Here is a 21,188-nt window from a genome sequence, read left to right as displayed (position 1 = left end):
TTTTCAGGTATGATAGAAGAGGGATCATTCCATTACCTAACTAACACAGTTTTAAACCATAAATATCAGATAACAGCCTGTCCTCTGTCTGACAATTTCCAAAAGAATGAGCTAATCTGGAACAGTTTTACACATTCATATAAACAGGTAAGTATCCTTAGAAAAACTTGTCTTCCAAATAGTTTGTTCTAGCATGATTTTTGTAATGATGAATTATAACTGCATTTTGTCAAATAATGAATTATGTATTTTTAAAAGTTACTGTTGTATACTAAAACTAAGGTTACTCTGGCAAAGTTGATATTACTGGTAGTAGGGGTTCCAATTTTTGTAGATTGAGGAACAAGTGTTTTTTGTGGATATCAGATTTTGTGGTTTTGTCAAAGTCTGCATACAAGTCTGTAGAGAGAACAAGTGTTTTTTTGTGGATATCTGATTTTACCGTTTTGCTAAAGTCAGCATACAAGCCTGTAAAGAATTTGTACTATGTTGAACACATAAATTCTTGATTCATCTATACCATTCAAAATGTATAAAAAAATATACCACAAATAATGCTTAATCTTTAACATGGCTTCCAAACCTGTAGAAGGTTATTCCGGGTCTGAAATAGATGCGCTTTTTGTTTTATTATGATCAGAATATGTTAAATTTAAAAAGAATGGAGAGGTCGTGTGTTTTCTTCCTGATTGATGGGTTAAATTGAAGACTTGGTATTTGCTATTTCTTTACAAAGCATGTGACATTATAGGAGTAAAAGCAAACATCTAAGTCTGTAGTCTGAATTATGTGACCAATTGAAAAAATCTATTGCTATTAATCAAGACATTATTAGAAAAAAATTCTAGGTTTATGAAATTTCCAAGTATTAAACTGAATTAACTGATGTCCAAGAAAAATTATTCTGTGCATAATTAAAAAGCCTAAAGAATTTCTGTTGATATAAGAAAATAATTACTTTCTGCAGGCTGGAGTAAAGGTTGATGAGGAAAGTAGTGTTGTGAATTCTGTGTTGTTAGGAGATGTAGAAGTTGGGAAGAAATCTGTAGTATGTGGATGCCACATTGATGGAAGGGTTGTTATACAGTCTGACTCATTTATCTCAGGATTAAAAATAGAATACTACCAGGTAGGTGTAGATATTATTACTGCACTACTTTAATGTATTGATGATTTAAACAGATAAAAAAAAGTATTTGAGAGTCCTATTGCTAAAAATTGTTAGAACTTCAAATTTCTCAAGAATTAAAAATAATAGATATGAAGTCCATATAATTTATTATTTATAGCCACTCTCTTTATAATTTTCCCCTTTTATCAACCAACAATACTCTTTCGTTTGTTAGTCAGTCAGTTCGTCAGTCTGTCCCGTTTCAGGTTAAAGTTTTTAGTTGAGGTTGTTTTTGATGAAGTTGAAGTCCAATCAACTTGAAACTTAGTACACATGTTCCCTATGATATGATCTTTCTAATTTTAATTCCAAATTAGAGTTTTTACATTTTTTCATGGTCCACTGAACATAGAAAATGATAGTGAGGATGGGGCATCCGTGTACTTGGGACACATTCTTGTTTATTTTTAAAACAAGAACATAACTAATCAACCTGTTTTAAAAATAATATTGCACAAGATATATATGACATGAAATAATTTGTTGTAAAACTCCTTTCATTTCGTAAATAATTTGTTGTAAAACTTCTTTCATTTCGTAAATAATTTGTTGTAAAACTTCTTTCATTTTGTAAATAATTTGTTGTACAACTTCTTTCATTTCGTAAAAACAACAAAAATTTAACAGGGGTCACCAAAAATATTGGTATCATAGTTTTACTTAATATGTGCACACATCTACTTCTTTGACTCTTTTTCAGACAAAGAAGACAATAAAGTTTGCTGATGCTGTTGTTGTACAAGGTTACAATATTTATATCAAATCACTGGGAATGACCAAATATGTTTTGACTACACATGGTAGATTCGATCTAATTCAGGTATATTATCAAAATAAAGTTAAGAAAGTTATATGTTATGGGGAGAAGTCAAAACTCTGAAATAGCAGTTAAATGTTCTTCATGGTTTTTAAGCTTAACTGCTCAATTGAACCCTTTTTGTGTTGTTTTTGTCACACCTGCAATAAATGTTGCTGTAGGCAAGACTTCAATAATCATTCATTTGAAATTATTCACAATCCAATAAAGTCTGGCTAACAAGGTCTAATCATATACAACCTTGTCAGCCAGACATTAACCTCATACTGATTAAATTATACAATAAGGTCTGTTATTTAGTTAATATTCATGGGGATGGCTGGATAGGTCTATGTAACAGCCACTATGTTTCGTCAATTACTTTGTTCCAGCAGAACTTTTCAACTAGTTATTTCATTCCGATGGAACTTGCCAACTAGTTGTTTTATTCCGATTGCAGTCGAAAAAACTGTAAAAAGTAGCTAGTTGAAAAGTCCCGGAACAATGTAGCTAGTTGAATAGTTCTGGCTGAACATAACAACTAGTTAGCAAAATTTAAGGTATATTTCATAGCTTACATAAAACGGATTATCATGCAAATTTAGTATTCATAGTACCCTCAAGAGATGGAAGAATACCCCTGCTCCTCATGTTGGTACTTTTTAAATATCAATTTCAGATTAATGTATAACAATAAATTAAGAACTTATTCCGTTATTTTACTGTGCATCAATTCTCCAAATGGAACTTTGTGACTGGTTGATAAGTTCCGTTGGAACTTTTGGGCTAGTTTGCTAGTTCCGGTTTTGACTAATTTGGCAAAAAGGAACTTTCTAACTAGTTGATATTATAAGTTATATGGTTCGCTACTGACCCCATACGGATCCATAAAGGGTTAGTAAAATCCATAGGGGGTGAGGCCGAAGGCCGAGTCCCCTATGCATTTTATTCACCCTCTATGGATCCGTAGGGGGTCAGTTGTTAACCGTAGAACAAATTTATTGGACGCTAGACTTTTTCTGCGGCGTTTTGTTGAAAAATAAACAATGAAACACAACAACATTAATAGATGACGTCGCCATTAACGCGTCATGAACCCCATATGAACTTACTAACCCCATACGGTCTCATAGGGGGTCACCACGTGACGGCGTTTAACCAATCACAACGTGATAATTCATCTGTGGTCCGATAAGTTCCGTTGGAACTTTTCAATTAGTCACTTTGTTCCGGTGGAACTTTTAAACCTGAGGAAGAACAAAGTAAGTAGTTCATAAGTTCCTCCGGAACTTTTAAATCAGAGGAAGAACAAAGTAACTAGTTCATAAGTTCCTCCGGAACTTTTCGGCTAGTAAGTTCTTTCCGCCCCGAACTTTCCAACGTCAGAACAAAACAGCATTTACATCAACAGTATATTATATAAGGATTTGATCCCATCTCATATATCATATTTGTTGTTTAAAGTTGATAAATGTGTTGTGTATGGATCGTGCTTATTCAACGTCTAGCCATATGAAATAGTGCTAAATTTATGACAATGGCCTTGGCCTCATTTTCAAGCTCTGACAGTAAGGTTTAGTTTTAAGGATGATGTCATAATTCACACAATTACACACACATGACAGGTCAATGATATTTAGTATCTGTATGTATAAATTTAGGAAAAGATGTCTGTCTGATATTATAGAGATAAATAATATATGGCCTTGGCTTTATTTTTATGTTCCAGTGGTCTGGTTAAGTTTTTGAAATAGGTTTTGGTCAATTCATGATGGATTGAGATTATTTTTAATGCTCAAGTTTTTTTTCAATTGCACTTTGTTTTTATTGTTTTCAATAGTTCAGTTCTGTTTGATAATATATTAAAGATACTAATCTTTATTTTTCCAGTTACCAATGTGGAGATCAACAAGTAACTTTTGCAATAGTCCTTGGATAGTAATGATGAATAGAACTGGGATGATAAAAGAAGATCTGTGGTCATCTGATATTGTAAGTATATGTGTAGCAGAATCAGATACTAGGGTACATCTAATAACTTATACTCTGTACTGCTGTAGTTCTCATGCACTATCTCAATCTTATTCGTAAATCTTCAAATTTACCTGAGGAACTATATAAGATAGGATGGTTTATACTCACAATAATAAAGACTGTTATAATATGTATAGGATGAAATAATTCCCATTATGTATATTAATGCATATTGTTTTCTGCCACATTGTAAATTAATTGGCCAGTCTCAGACTGCTACTTACTTGAGATATTGTTTTAAATTGTTATATGGTCAAATGGTAAGCACTTTATGTTTTTGATTAAAGTGTAAAATTATTCATTTGTATTAGTAAAAATGATAATACATGTATATTTTGTTGTATACTGTAGCTTAATGTGAAGATATACATAATTTAATTTTATGTGTTATTTTAGGACAATGACAGTCAGTCGATAATGACAGCAAAATTGTTCCCCGTGTTCCATGCCACAGAACAAGTTGGGTTAAAGGAAATTCTCTGGCTTCAAGGTCAAACAGAGGATAAGGATGGGTCAATATTAAAAAGGTATGGTTTACAAAGGTGTCAGTTCTCTAGGCATGAGTAGAAGCCACTTATAATTTGCTTCAAAATTTTAAAATTTCCCTCACTGATAGGAAAGTTAACTTTTTCCAAATTGATAAAATATTTCTTTTTTTCACTGGTAATATCTTCGCATTTATCATTGCTTGAATAGTTGATTAGCCTGTAAAGATTAACATATTATTATCAAAAATCATTTATTAAGGATTTTATAATTTAACATTTGTAATGTAAAAAGGAAAGAGAAGAAATAACAAATAAAAGATAACAATACAGATTTTTTTCTACTGCTTCATCACCCCCTGGTAAAAAAACGATCATGATTTGAAGGTTTAAAGATAGTTCTGTATGTTTATTTCAATTAACATCTTTTGAAAGCCTTTCAGAATATCATTTCTTACAAATCACATTATATCCTTTTTGTTGAGATTTCAAAAATTATGTCAAACCCTTCATGGAATTTATGACATTTGGACAAAAACTTTTTAATGATCAAAAGATATGATAAAGGTGACTAGTAAAATTTTGTTCGGTCTAAAAGCTTTTTCAAAAAGATAAATGTCTGAATATTGGTCTTTGGACTAGTAGTAGGAGAAGATTTTGGTGCTGACTTACAGTTTGATTCTAGATGAATTAATATGCTGTTGAAAATTACAATGGTGTTGATAAATGTTAATTATAATTTTGTATAATTTTAGATGGAGATCATCATGGAGGCTATCCCTACAAGAGATTTTAGACTTGGTAAACATTGAAGAGGAGTTCCAATGGAAGAGGTATAAAGTTCTGCTTTTATCTTAAATGTTTACATTATCTATTTATATATAAAAAAAAACCATATTAACTTCAGAAAATTGTAGATAACATTCTAATCTTGTGCAAAAACTATGTCTTGCCAGAGATAAAAGTTGCAGAATGGGTGACATATGAATTAAATTCTGACGAGGAAAGTATAAAAATTTTGTATAAACTATGAAACTTTATATTTCGGAAGATAGAAGACCTGGGTGCATCACATGGTGTATGCATATACCTTATGTTATGAATTTCTCTTCTGTCATATGACCCCATTTTCATAGTTCAGTGACTGCTTGAATTTTTTTTTAGAGTTTTTTGTCATATGAAATACTTTTATTGTGGGTAATAGAATATCCATAATTGGTGTATTGGATTCTTGCAAGGTCGTCCTGTTCACCAGACAGGATTCACCTGACCTCAACCTCATTTAAGGTATCAGAGATCAAGGTTAAGTATTCTTGGAAAAGGCTTTATCTCAGATATTATAAGCAATGGGACAACTAAGATGGGTGATTGTAAGGTGTTCATAGCAGACTTGCAGGGTTCATCTTGTCTTGGCAATGGCCTCAATTTCATGGTTCATTGGTTAATGTTATATTTTTGTCATTTGGTCTGTTTCTTAGATATTTTAAGCAATAGATTAGATGTACATATATACATGTATATATGTATTTGGTTTAAGGAATGATTGTAAGATGTACATGTCTGTCTGGCAAGTCTCATCGACCATGACCTTTTTAACTGGTTCATTGGACAATGTTGAGTTTTCCAGTTTTGTCTATTGATCAAATACTAAACTGAGCAATTGGGTCACTATATTTGGTTATAGAATAATTTTAAGGTGTAAAAGTCTATCTGGCATATTTCACCTACTATGACCTCATTTTAATCTGATCTTTCTTCTTTTTAGGCAGCTATTTTATGATGTGTGTCAAAGAAATATAGAAGATGGATTGAAAGAAAAGAAAAATATAGGATTTAGAAGTATTTATACTAGTGCTGTAATAGATGGATTTGCTGATGATATTCTTAAAACATTAGATGAAGGTATGTAGTTTTTTATAACTTACAACACTAGATAAGGGAATGAAAACACATCAATGGAACACATGCAATGACTCATTTTCCTTGCTATATGAAATTTCTATTGGTCAGTCTAACCAGGTTTAACAGATGTAGCAAATTTCATACTTGTATGACAGTCATTTCAGCTTCTGGGTTATCTTTGCCAAGGAAAAATTAATTAAATTTTGCTTATTAGATTAATTTCTCGTGGGCTGTCAATTAAATTTGGTATGTATGTCTCCTCTTGATAGGGATAAGCATATTTAGTTTTACTCATTTCAAAATTGAAATCATATGCTGTATCATTTGTTTACTTTCATAGTGGCAGCTAACAGTGAAGGTGAACCAGGTGTAACAGCAAGGACCCTAGCTAATATAGCTGATGTTCTGGGATGTATGGGAGGTGCACAAGGGGGATTGAGGAGTGGACCTGCAGCTAATAAATCTTGGGCTAAAGCTTTCCATCTGTTAGAAGTATGAGAATGCATCACACAAAGCCTTAAGTCTTAACCTCCTTTTAAGAGAGAACTCATTCAAACTTTTATTTAGGGTTTGAGCCAAGACAAGACTTTAACTCTTATAAAACAACAAAACTTTAATCTGTTTTTAATCAGTACCTGTAAATATCTGCAATAAATCTCTTATAAAAACATGTATAGTCTCTAAGATTTAAACAGTTACAAAAAAGATATACATTTATAGTTTGCCAAAGTTATGTTTAATGTACTATTCTTACATATATGTTATGTTTGATGAAAATATATAATGTGCATGCTGTCTTACTGACATCCATTAGCTAATTTTGAACACAGATTCAGCTTTCTTTACTGTTTACTTTAATCCGTTTACCATCATCCCATACCACAGTATTGTTTTTTTTAGTAAACTATTGTTGATGGAGATTGATATTATAAATACAAAAACAAGTTTCTTATTCATAGCAGTTTACTTATTTCTAGATTGGAGACTTGAAAAATGGAATAGCAGCTTTAGCAAAGGAACGATCTAGATGGTTAAGTCGACCTGACTTGTGTATCAGGGCAGCGAGGCATTATGAAGGAGCTGCTTCCATCTTCATAAGACATGCTGTCAAAACCGTCAAAGAAGTAAGTAGATAATCTATAATAAAGAATGGTTTTAATCTTATCTTTATTTCATGAAATTTGTGAACCTGTATTCTATAACAAAGTCAAAAAGCCAGACTCTGTTGTGCTGTTTGCAGCATTAGAGGCGGCAGTGTCAATTATTGTTAAGGACAAGGAGTGCAATGAATATGAGGATAGTCATATTGTTGGTGACAAGGCTTTTACACTCATTATATAATTTGATTGAATTGTAATCCAAGACTATATCACTTGTCAATAAACTGCGGGATACAATGAAAATTCTTTGAATAAGATTGTACTGTATTATTTTTGTGAGCATCTGCAAAACATTTGGTTAATCCCCAGTTTTTATATTATTTTTTGTTGGTTTGTTTTACTGAAACTTGACTGTAAGTGATGATCTCCACCTTTTGCAGTTCATTCAAAATTCTGACCAAATTGCAATTTGTTTTTTATACCCCATGCAACGAAGTTGCGGAGGGTATAATATTTTTGACCCGTCCGTCTGTCTGTCCATCCGTCTGTCGTTCCGTCTGTTCGTCCGTCCGTCCGCTAGTCCTGTTTCTTGTCATCGTAACTTCTCTCAAACCACATAACAGAATTTCATTTAAATAATAAGGACATACTATGTAGTTGTGCATATCGGCAGGAAATTACAATTCAATTTTTTTTTAGGAGTTACGCCCCTTTGAACTTATTTGCTTCAATGTACTACTGCAACAGTTTGTCATCGCAACTCCTCTGATACCACACAACAGAATTTCATGAAATCTTTTTTGATATTAAGGACATACTATGTAGATGTGCATATCGACAGAAAATTACAATTCAATTTTTTTTTCTAGGAGTTGCGCCCCTTTGAACTTATTTGCTTCAATGTACTACTGCAACAGTTTGTCATCGCAACTCCTCTAATACCACACGACAGAATTTCAAGAAACCTTTTTAGATAATAAGGACATACTATGTAGAAGTGCATATCGACCGGAAATTACGGTTCAATTTTTTTTCGAGGAGTTACGCCCCTTTGAACTTATTTGCTTTAATGTACTACTGCAACAGTTTGTCATCACAACTCGTCTGAAACCACACAACAGAATTTCATGAAACTTTGTTGATAATAAGGACATACTATGTAGATGTGCATATCGACAGGAAATTATGATTCAGTTTTTTTCCTAGGAGTTGCGCCCCTTTGAACTTATTTGCTTCAATGTACCTCTGCAACAGTTTGTCATCGCAACTCCTCTGAAACCACACAACATAATTTTATGAAACTTTGTAGATAATAAGGACATATTATGTAGATGTGCATATTGACAGGAAATTATGATTCAATTTTTTTTTCTTATACAATTTGTTTTTCTTGCACATATTTTATTTCTCCAATGACAATGTGGGGTATGTGAGCCCGCTCACTATTAAGGTTCTTTAATTTCAAACCAAACTGTTCAAATGGTTAAAAATGCTGTAGAAAACCCAAGTCAAGTCATCAAAGTGCAAGGGGATAAAATAAAACATACTTACAATCCTATAAGACGTTAACTCCACATCTTCTGCTGTTATCAAAATATTGCCAAACATTTCTATACATATTGTTATTGTAATGAGTAATTGGAAAGGTAAGAGGTAGTAATTTTTTAATTGCAACATTTACAGTGAAGTCACAGTGAATGAATATACATTTCACATAAAGGAGTAGGGGCAATAAGGCCCTTATTTGGCCCAACAATTACTGCAAATTTAAAAGTTATCATACATAATTTTAAATTACTGAAAACTTGACTAAGGTACAAGGTATTAAGAAAACAAAACAATTTTGGACATTGAACAAGTTACCATGGCAACAAATCATGACTTTATTTGGATATTTTGTAAAATTTCAGGATTTTCATTGTTATTCATCAAATTTTAAGTATATTTTAGATTGAAAAAGTATGTGCGCACCTAAGAAACAACTTTATATTTGGTGAGATTTTGTCAATAGATATAATAAAGCTTCTGTTACTTTATTTTGTTGTTTCTTGGCTGTGCACGATGTTTCCACAACGGAAATAAAGATAGAAAATTGCATTAATTCTGTATTTTTCATTGTTTCTGTGAAAACAGTACATATTATGACGTAATTGTGACGTCACCACATAAAAATCTTAATGTTTTTCATTTATATTTTCTGACCCAATGCATTTCTCAACATTATGTGCCAATTTGAAAAAAGTTATCAAACAATTTATTTTCTTGGGCCAAAACCAGGCCTTAATGCCCCTACTCCTTTATATTACAGATCTTGGTTGATAAACATTTAATTTGTATTTTTGTATACTGTATTTTACACATTTTTCAGTTCTTCAAACCAGAGCCAAGTGAGTTACCTCCCCTGGGTAAATGGTTGACAGCAGAATGTCCTGCAAGGATAGATGTTTCTGGAGGCTGGTCTGATACACCACCAATTACATATGAACATGGAGGAGCAGTTACCATGGTGGCATTACTTGTTAATGGAAAGGTATTCTATCAATTGATATATTAGTGCAAACATTTATTGGTGCATTATCCCCATAAATATTAATAAAGATAGTCATCAATAATAAAAAAAGTTCCACTACAACAGCAGCAAATGTGATCTTTTACATTTCATTCATGACTCACTGACTGAAGTTCTTTCAGTTCTTATTTACTATGTATGCTACAGTCATGCAAACAAAAATGATATTCAATTAGAGCCATCTTGCTTTTTTCACCGAAGTGGGTCATTCTGACATACATGTTATGAAGGTATACTCAATATGTATTGAAAAATTATTAACATTCATATAATTACATTAAATAGAAGTTTCATACAATTCAGTAATTTTGATTGGGCCAGGCATTCACAAAGTTATACTTTATTCCATATAGAGTGCAACATCTACAACTACACATGCTCTCATCAAATAATATAAACAAATGATGGCTTGATTTAACTCGTAATTTCATGGTTGTAGTATAAAAACGTGATCATAAGAATTGAATGCTTCTTTCTGTAATTTATAGGGTTGTTAACATTGAACATGCAGATATTTTTAGCATGAGGTGCTTCTGTGCTTCATACAAACTGGCTTCGGTCAAGGCTTAAAAACCACATGGAATTAAAAAAGAAGTATTCAATTCTTAAATAAAAAACTACAGAGTGTCTATATATATATATATATATATATAAAGCGTTTTATTTTTATTTCAGAAACCTGTTGGTGCTAGAGTCAAAAGGATTCCTGAGTAAGTACTGGTGTAATAATAGTGAGTGTTGGAAGCTTTGTTAACAAGTGGTCTAATCTTTAGTGATAAGTTTGTTAGTGAATTCATATGTGAAAAGCAATGGTGACGCAGTCTTAGATTTTTTTTAAATAACAAAAGTTTGTCTTGAATTGAGATATTGTGCTGGGAAAATGTTATTGAATCTGTTTTTGCACTTCTTTAAAAAAAAATTAAAATAAATAAGTAAGTGGAAGGTCAGAGTAGATGAGTTGAAAAAAAACAATAGTTGAATTAATGGAAGAAATATTGTTTGATTATTTCAGACTGAAATTAGTATTTGTTATTATAAATAATGGAGTGGAAAGTTCAAGGGTTGTATGTGAAGAACTTCATGACCTGGAGGATTATAATCAACCTTATGCCTCTGGTGAGTTTATTTGCCTTAATATATGTGTTTAGACTGGTCTTTCACTGTTTAAGTGTTTGTGATGATAGGGATAAATCTTTAGATTATAAGTTAGGTTAGTGTTTAATTGATATAATATCTACATGCCACTTCATTGATATATACAGTGAAATTCATTGAAATTGAAACACTCTGTATTAAATACCAAAAAAAAATAGTCTATTTGTGACCATATACCCCAGTATCAATATTTAAAAAAGTAACATGTATGTTTTCACAAATTTTATTTAGTCTTCAAACTTCTCCTAACCATAAATACAAGAATTTAGAAATACTGTAAGCTATATTGTTGAATACATAAACACATAAAAAGTATGGGGTGAAATAATTATATTTTCTGTTTTCTTTTTTCCATGTAGGTGCACTTCTAAAAGCTACATTTATATGTGGTGGTATAATTGATTTAGAATCAAGCCAATCTTTAAGTGAACAGTTACAGACTAATTATGGAGGTGGATTTGAAATACAAAGCTGGTCTAATTTACCACTTGGATCAGGTACTAAATTATATTTTAGAATCTAAACTAAATCCTGTCCTCTATTTTGCTGCAAAGCATGGGAGGTATATAACTTTGATCAGTTGCAGATTATGATATTTCAACTTTGCAGAATAGGAATTATTTTTATATTAAGTATTTCAAGAATTACGCCCACTGAATGCAATTCCTCCTACATGCTTTAGCAGATGTTAATGAAACTTTGTACTCTGTAAGACCCTAGCATGAAGATTTCCCTATAAGAAGGGTAGCCTGGTCCATTGAATAATCCTAGAGTTATGTCCCTTTGCACTTGGAAATTTGTACACCATTCAGTTTGCATTTGCAGAAGCAGCTCCTCCTGCAAGCTTTATCCAATGTTCATGAAACTTTGTACATTGTAAAATTTTAACATGAAGATGAGCATAGTGGTAGGGCATCCTGGTCAGTTGACAAAACCCAGAGTTATGCCGCTTTGCATATGAATATTTTGTGATCTCAACCCTCCCCCTTTAAATCTTGATCAGTGGATGAACAAACAATAAAATTAAAGCTCTTAACTTAAAAAAGATAAAAGATACAGATAAGAAAAACAATGATAAAAAATGATAAACAATATTATACAGTAACAAAGAATATGGATGAAAAAATGTTATAATTAAAATAATGCAATTTTAGTGGTTGTTTTTTTAAATACAATGGATGAAGAAAATCTGTACAAGTATTGATATATTATAGACTCATGTCTTAAGATGATCTGATGGATTGATTGTGTTATATAGACTTCACATAAGTTAGTATTTTTTTTTAATCTGATTGGAAAAATGTGGCTTTAGCCTACCTTGTACTCCCCAGGTATGGGTACCAGTAGTATATTATCTGCTGCTTTGATTGGAGTAATATTGAGGGCTGCTGGAAAGTCATGTGACAGAATGGGAATAGTACATTTGGTATGATTTAAATATGCATAACTGTTTTCATGAATTGGTTTTGGGGTTTGATATTATCCACTGTATAACTTTTTGTAAAATAACTGGAAAAAAATAGATTTATAGAAATATTGTAGAATTGTAATTGAAATTTGAATGTGCAATGCAGTCTTCAGGCAAATTTGTACGTTAAAAAAACCTTTAGATTTACAAGATAAAACAAGCCAAATTTTACAATCTTTGAAATTGTTTTACAATTATGATGACACAGAGGTTTTGTTGTACCAATGCTTCAAAAAGCTGGAATACCAGCAGCTTTAATTGGAAAATTATTGAGAACTGCTGGAAAGTCATGAGACAGAATGGGGGAATACTGTAAATTCAGAAATCATTGTGTTGTTTTTATAATGTGAATTGTTTGACTGGGTGAGAAGAGCAATAATAAAAACGCCAATTCTGATATCTAACACATATATCTTTTCCTCTAGTTGCAAAATGAATTAATCTCACATATTTTGAAAATTCTTGAAAAATCATGATAATGAATGCATGCAATAATTTCTGAATTTGATTGGATATGCATAAATATCATATTCATTCATCTTTCCTTTCTCCCCTCAAGAATAAATACAACTCTGTCATAATTATGTCACTATGAAGAATAGTTTAAGTACCGGAGGCAGGAGTTGATGACATCTTTGGTAGTCTCCATTAAATTTATTGGGCCAACCTTAAAAATATATTTGATTCCCAAACCAACCCTCAATTTTGCTTTTTTAAATCAGAAAAAAATTTGGATGATACAGAAAATAAGTACAGCAACTGCAAAAAACTTCTTTTCATTGACATGAATAGGAAATCAAAACAAACACATCATATACATTTGTAACTTTGTTTTCTTTGGAAGTTTTCAGTATTTTTCTGATAGACTTAGTTTTGTACAGTTAACATTTACAGACAGTTTGGAAGCCCTTACACATTTTTAATTGTTTCCAGTTTGCTGGAAACATACATCTTATAATTAAAAAATTTGTCTTGATTTCTGTTTTTTGCGTTGTTTGATATTTGTCTCATTGAGGTATACACACATTTGTTTTAGAGTGGATTTGAAAAAAGAAAGAGTTTAGCTCTTTTATTTCTGTTTTCCAGGAATTATATGTAGAACAGATGATGACAACTGGTGGAGGATGGCAGGATCAAGTTGGAGGGATCTGTGGAGGAATACACATTGGTTTGTCAGAAGGGAAACTACCTGTGTCTATACAAGCAGTAGACCTGAAAGTTTCTGAAGAGACTGTGAAAGCGTTTAATGAAAGAATAGTATTGATTTATACAGGGAAAACCAGACTCGCAAGAAATCTGTTGCAGGTACATAATTTCTACACTTAATGGATTCACAGTTCTTCTTTTACTTTTTGAAGATAAACTTTTTACTCCTTTTTTTCTTTTTATGTTTTACCCTTACTTTTTTACTGCTATCTGTTCAAACCTTTTCTATTTCCTTAATTTTAACTTGACCATGCTAATGATGAAAATTCCTTGTTCCTACTGAAATGGAGTTGAAAAAACTAGTTGCAGAGTCAACATTGCAAAAAGATTTTAATATGGCCAAATGACAGTCACAGAATTCACCCAACTGAATTAATATATATATTTACACTTTTTATTTTCTGGCCTGTAAAGATTTAAGTAAGGCTTTGAGTGACTTCAAAATAATAAAAAAAATATCTCAACAAATGAAGGAAGAGTTCAGTTTGCAAATAAAGACAAAGCTCTCTTTCTTTCAACTATCTTTTTTCGTGTTTGGTACAACATTCCTGAGTTAGCAAATGAGCATTATAGTGTATTTTCACAAACGAAAATAGAAAATTTCAGATATATTGTTAATAAAGAATCATCACCACTTCACATTCCACAGGAAAACATTATACATAAAAAAGATAATAGGAATCACCAAACATGTCACCCGACACCCAACCACATTTTTCTTACTCTGAGCTGACCAATTTGTGTTTTGTTCATCTAACCATGACCTTGTTTTCATGGTTTATTAGACAATGTTAGGTTTCAGGATAAGGTCCATTTCTCCAAGTTCTACTGTCAGAGTGGATTCATTATTATTCATGGGATACTAATTTTCGTTAATTATGTGAGTATGGGTTAACCACAAATTTTAATAGTAAGGTAAAAAAAAACAACACTGGAATCATTTGGATACCTATACCTTGACAGCTAGTGTAAAGATGTAAAACTGTCACTGGTTTTTTGTTAAACTGTTTCATATAAAATATGTTTTATTTGTAGGATGTTGTTAGAAATTGGTATGCTCGTAATCCACTCATAGTTGAAACAGAAGACAACTTGGTGGCTCTAGCTCAGGAATGTTCCCATGCATTTATAGATGGTTGGTAAATTGAATGAAAGTGTAACTGTTTAGTTTAGTGATTAGAATGGTAGAAAGTGATCCTATTTTCGGTTATCACAAGGGTCATCAACACTTAGGTTCATTCTGTGGTTAAAGTTTTAAAGACATCAGTAACTTTGTAAAATGGAATGAAATTTAATGAAACTTGGACAAAACAAATTTCATGATAAAAACACAGTATCCAGAGCAAAAATTTCAAAATGTTTACAATTTAAGGTGAGAGACATGGTTGTTAGGAACCTTTTACAAATTTTATTAATTTTCATATTGTCATTGATTAAAAGTTTGTTATGATAGTCCGAAAAATTGTATATTAAGTTAATAATCTGACAATATTTTTTGTTTATTTTCATTTGATCGTATTTTGCTGTATAAGCCATTGCCTGATAGAACTACATTTCAAAGAATCTCAGAAATATTCAAATTTAGTAAAATATTATAAGCTACGGCTTAAAGCATAATGATTGTAAATTAAAATTACAATGTACAATTTCATTTCATAGAAAAGACCCATGTTGTAGAACATCCCCTAAAAAAATCTGATCTGGTTAAAAAAAAAAGTGCAGAGAGTATAATTTCTGTAATGTTTCATTTTATTCCTTTGAAGATTTTAATTTTTACACAAACACAGAATATGTATCACCAAGCATATGTAGAAGATACAATGTACTTATATTATTACCTATGACATAAAATAAAGTTTATTTTATCCAGGTGATTTGAAAAAAGTAGGGTCCTGTCTGGATCGTTATTGGCAGATGAAGAAAATAATGGCACCAGGTTGTGAAACGCAGATAATTACAACATTAATGGAAGCTGTTAGACCATTTGCCTTGGGTATATGTATGGCAGGGGCCGGTGGAGGTGGATTTATGTATGTCTTAGCACAGGATCCTCTGAAGAGAGATGTTATCAAACAACTCATACCAACAGTAAAGGTAAGTCAGAAGACCACAGTTATATATGATACAGTCAGATTGAGGTGCTTCATTAGTTTATAACAAAAACTCAACACAACTGACCATAAACTGTGAAATTTATTATTAGATAGGGTATTGGAACAGTTAAAGATGAATTAAGATCATTGAATTCCTCAGTGGTCTCATGGTCTCATGGTAGCTTGCTTGCCTCAAATGACAGAGGTCATGGGTTCTTTACTGGCTGGGTCAATCCAAAGACTTCAAACATTGTGATTTGCTGCTTCCCTTCCAAGCATAACAAGGAGTAAAGGGAAACACTGGTTAGCTCTGAGTTAAAATTATAATCTTAGTAAGATGCTTTATCATGGATCATAACCTTTTGAACTATAACATTAAAGAATATAAATAAGCATGTCAGTTTAGTACAAAGCAGTGTATATGCATGTCTGATTTACATGTTATCATTATGTATTTGCTTATAACATTTGTTGCTGAACATCAATTCATCATTCAGTCAACTAGATTTAATGTAGATAAAGAGGAATTATTTATATCTTTGAGAGATCACATCCAGATTCCCTCATACATTTATTAAAATTAGGTAAGGTTATTGTTTATTTAATAGGACATTTATACTGTTAGAACAATCTCCCAGCACAACGGAAACATTAAAAAGTGACTGCCTTAAACAATATACTTGCCTGTTTAAGAGAGTATATTTCTAGGCAGTAAAGAGTATGAAAATAAGCTTTGAAATGTCAATCAATGTACCAATATTCAGGAATTTACACCTCATAGTCGATGCTTTTTTAGATAATGATAAAACAGGAATGAAAAATCACATGATTTTTTTTACTACATAATTAGCTATATTACAATTGGTCACTTACTGTAATGATACATTTGCATTCATGGCTTATCTGTTATATTGCTATTACCAGTATTTATTTTTCTGAAATTTTCTGAATTTTTCAGATCTAATTTAACATTACATTTTTAGATTTCAGGACAAGAAATGGTTTGTAAATTCAAGTATAATGTTGCTAGATATGCTAGAAAAATTATTGATTGCTTCTGGATTAAAAGCATCCCTCCTGTGCATTCAAAGATTGAACATAATTTTTTTTAATCTTCCATTATCTTAAAAAGAACTTAAAACAAGTATTGTCTGAATTGCATGTTATACATTACTTCACTTTGAAGCTACTTTCTTCATGATTATCAAAATCATAATGACATCTTGTAACTTACATGATTTAATTAAGTAACTACAAAGGAGGACGAATTATTTGATACATTAATTTCCAAAAATGATAAAATCAGTCTATTCAACCATTGCTATTTTCCATACAGTGTAAGTAAGAATACATTTTAAACCTTAGCCTTATCTAAATTATTGCACACCAACTTTTTTGCTTATTAAGGTATTTTTGGTAAAATATCTTTTGCATTGCTTATATCTAAATATTACAGAGAAGATCTCAAAATAAGGTAATATTGGCCGCAGTATTTACTTGCATGCAAAATGTTTAAAGGCCTAAGTCATAAATATATAACAAAAAAATGTATCTATCTATCTATTTATTAAATTATTTTAGGGCAATTCAAAGACCATTAATGTGTTAAAAAGTTAGAAAAATATCTGATTCCATGGTATTTGTATGAAGTATTCAAAATGTAATAAAGTAGATCTTATCTTTTTATTTTAGTTCAGCTAAAACAAGGTCTACTGAACATAGAAAATGATAGTGCGAGTGGGGCATCCATGTACTTTGGACACATTCTTGTTATTTTTCATTTTGAGTCAATCATGTAAAAAGTTCTGTGATATATAGCCAATTTACTGTTTCTTTGACCATAATTTATTGATGACTGGATCTGTTTAAATTTATATTCATTTGATTTACCTGTCTCTGTTTTACATATTCTGTTAATATAAAATTGAGAATAAAATTGGGGAATGTCTCATAGAGACAACAACCCAACCAAAAAGCAGAAAACTATAAACGTTCAATATTATTTGTTGGAAGTAGATGCATGCATTATTAAAAGAAAACAATGTTGTGTGTGATCCTTGCTAAGTACAACTGCGATGGTAAACAGGAGGAAGGTTTCTAGATCACAAAAATGCTCAAATGTTGCAACTCATCAATGTCAAGCTGCTGACCAATTTTAAGTCATTTTTGTCGAGCCTGCGACTTCTGTCTCAGAAAACTCCACATAGGGATAGTGTTCCAACGGTGGCAGTATTAACAAACTTCTTAAAAGCTTAATATTTTGGAAGGTAGACGACCTGGATCCTTCCTAATTTGTATATAGATGCCTTATGTTATGAAGTTTCTGTCTTTCATAAAAAGTATGTCCATTGTTCTTGACCTCATTTTCGTGGTTCAGTGACTACTTGAAAACAAGTTAAGATTTTTAGTAAGGGGTATTCTTAATTTCTCTCTTGTTATGAGTAATAGGATAACTATATTTGGTATGTGCGTACCTTGCAAGGTCCTCATCCCATCAGACAAGTTTTCACTTGACCTCGACCTCATTTCATGGATCAGTGAACAAGGTAAAGTTTTCATGGTCAAGTCTGTTTCTCAAAAAATTTTAGCAAAAGGTTATAATATTTGATGTATGGAATGATTGCTTATCTGTCAGGCTAGGTTCATATGACCTTGACCTCATTTTCATTGTTCATTGGTCAATGTTAAGGTATTATGGTTTGTCTGTAATAAGATATTATAAGCAATAGGTCAATTGTATTTGATATATTAAATAATTGTAAGTTGTACATGTCTGACTGGTATGGTTCATGTGACCTTGACCTCATTTTCATAGTTCATTGTTCAATGTAAAGTTTTTGTGGTGTGGTCTGTTTTTTAGGTACTATAAGTTGGCCACTATATTTGGTGCATTGAATGATAGTAAGGTGTACATGTCTGTTGGATGGCTCATCTGACCTCGACCTCATTTTCATGGATCATTCATAATGTTAAGTGTATGTTATACTTTAGTAAAACCAGAATTTTCAACTTATTAACCTCCTAGATATACATGAAATATTTTCCAGTGGGCATTAAGCCAATGATCAATCTATCATAACCAATTTAATTACATAACAGTTTACCTAATATTTTTATCATAGTATATTATTATGATTAACTACCGATATGTTAACTTTCAAAAGATGTTTCTATTGTTGGTTTGGAATGTTTTCTTGAATTGCTTTATACATGGATGTTATGAAGTTTAAATATTTGTTTTTCTTTCAGGGAGCTGACGCAGAAGTTTATGATGCTTGTGTGGACATGGAAGGTTTAAAGATTACAATAGAAGAATAGGCAAAGAAATAAGACTTTTATAATGATTTCCATATATGCTTTCAAATCTGAATTAATATTTTCTGCTGGTTTGTGTGGCCAAGTGCAATTATTTGTACTGGATTTTTGGGATAATAAAGTTAGGGATATCTTTTCACATTTTTAATTATTGTCTCCTTGTCTCGGGTACAAAATGTATATGCAAATATTCCATCATTTAAATCCATTTCTGTTACTCGAATATTTATGTATGTGTATTTGTATGAATTATAATGAATCTGTGTGTAGTTCCAAATCAATAAGCTATGCATATACTTTTATCAATACATTGTATGAACAAATTATATTGCTAGTTTTATGTCCCAATATAACTAAAGGAAATAGGATTAATTGTCATGACAGGTTTTGTGTTTCTTTTATCAGTGCTTTTCTTGGTGTCTTGTTTCCTGTACGAGGTAGATTTCAAACAAGTGTTTTGAATAAGAATGGAAAGAAATTAGTCCCTAGGTGTAATAATATCAGATTATTACATGGCATTTTTCATATCGCATGTATTATCAGCCCTAGGTTCAATATCAGCCCAAGAGCAGCATGGCTCAAGGGCTGATATTAACCGAGGGCTGATAATACATGCGATATGAAAAATGACATGTTATTATCTTTTTATCATATGCTTCAACCATGGTGAAAAATCACAGATTCATATATTGACCCTTTTACATGGTTCCAAAATATAAGTTCAAATAGTGAATAGTTCACGGACATCAGACCCCAAATTTAGTACATTCGATATGAAATCTTTCTATCATATGCCTCAACAGAGAAGAAAAACATTTTAATATGGACGAAATGACAAAAAAATAATTAAAAAATATACATAATGAGCACTGTTTGGAAAAGTCAACTTTTTTAAATTATGTTAAAGTTAAAGTAACTTTCTAAATTATGTTTGAAACTTTAAAAAAATGCATTTATTTAATAATTTGATTGTTTTTTTGTTTTTGTTTTTGTTTTTATTATTTTACAAAATGTACTTTCCAGTATCCAAATAATTGTTTTGTACACTACTTTGTAATGTTTTTCAGGGAATACGTAGCATTGAGGTGTATTTTTCGGATATTGCTGAGTATCATCGGAATGCCATGCAATAACATTACAGAAAGGCATGTGATAACACTCGAAGCATGTGATAAACTTTTCATATCAGCCCGCTAAGCACCAATTGGAAAATAGGGAATTTACGTTAATTTAATGCCATTATCTTACAGTAAAAATCATATGTTATTTAGTCTAACTAAGTATATGATAATTAATCATATTGGGTGAGCATCAATCTCTTATCAGAGACAAACACCAAAGATGCACTAGAAAGATTTTGCTATGGCAAGCAAGCATGGAGACCAGATTAAGTGAGGTCACATTAAGGTTGTGCTTATACACCTTAATTCCAAAATATCATAAGCCTTTGTCAAAAGACAACATAGTTATGGCTTAGACGTGAAAAAAATGCTACTCAAACAATTCCAATTACTCTTAATTTTTCAAATTGTCCTTTAAAGCTGGTTCCCCAAAATTATTGTAACTGATTTTTTTTTTTTTTTTAAAAAAAGCTTATTGATTGTTGATGCTAAGATCGGAAGCCTTCTAGCATTTGTTTTAGCTTCAGTGTTCAAAAAAAAAAACCTGCACATTTCATAAGGGATCCGTTTACATATTGTGGTGAAAGCAATTACTAAGTCCCATTATTTGCTATGGGGAATCCTAAAAATAAATCGGACCAAATCGTAATGGGTGCATAATGGCATTATATGGTTAAGATTCTGAGAAAGTAAATACAAAATGACTCACTGCCCAAATTCCATCTCTGTCTGCATGTTGTGGTTCTTAGCATTGTGTATGAGTTTCATAAAAT

General features: G+C 31.4%; 1 protein-coding gene across 5 annotated transcripts in view; it reads left to right on the top strand.

Annotated features, from left to right (window-relative positions):
• Positions 1–19,617, top strand: part of LOC143079674 (L-fucose kinase-like) — a 31,508-nt gene extending 11,891 nt beyond the window's left edge. For 3 of the 5 annotated variants that reach the window (XM_076255149.1, XM_076255148.1, XM_076255151.1), the window contains 19 exons: positions 8–147; positions 968–1,129; positions 1,872–1,991; positions 3,858–3,959; positions 4,398–4,528; positions 5,242–5,319; positions 6,252–6,388; positions 6,729–6,880; positions 7,366–7,512; positions 9,857–10,018; positions 10,733–10,767; positions 11,070–11,173; positions 11,572–11,709; positions 12,544–12,638; positions 13,767–13,985; positions 14,922–15,021; positions 15,757–15,980; positions 16,963–16,980; positions 19,229–19,617. In XM_076255149.1, the coding sequence (XP_076111264.1) occupies positions 8–147; positions 968–1,129; positions 1,872–1,991; positions 3,858–3,959; positions 4,398–4,528; positions 5,242–5,319; positions 6,252–6,388; positions 6,729–6,880; positions 7,366–7,512; positions 9,857–10,018; positions 10,733–10,767; positions 11,070–11,173; positions 11,572–11,709; positions 12,544–12,638; positions 13,767–13,985; positions 14,922–15,021; positions 15,757–15,980; positions 16,963–16,980; positions 19,229–19,297 (2,333 nt within the window). In that variant the 3' untranslated portion in view covers positions 19,298–19,617. The remainder of the gene's footprint in view (positions 1–7; positions 148–967; positions 1,130–1,871; positions 1,992–3,857; positions 3,960–4,397; positions 4,529–5,241; positions 5,320–6,251; positions 6,389–6,728; positions 6,881–7,365; positions 7,513–9,856; positions 10,019–10,732; positions 10,768–11,069; positions 11,174–11,571; positions 11,710–12,543; positions 12,639–13,766; positions 13,986–14,921; positions 15,022–15,756; positions 15,981–16,962; positions 16,981–19,228) is intronic. The other 2 variants (XR_012979459.1, XM_076255150.1) reach the window with 2 other exon arrangements.
• The last annotated feature ends 1,571 nt before the right edge of the window (positions 19,618–21,188 follow it).

The sequence above is a fragment of the Mytilus galloprovincialis genome, chromosome 6, assembly GCF_965363235.1.
Source record: "Mytilus galloprovincialis chromosome 6, xbMytGall1.hap1.1, whole genome shotgun sequence".
NCBI lineage: Eukaryota > Metazoa > Mollusca > Bivalvia > Mytilida > Mytilidae > Mytilus > Mytilus galloprovincialis.
This window is presented reverse-complemented; position numbering and strand designations above follow the sequence as displayed.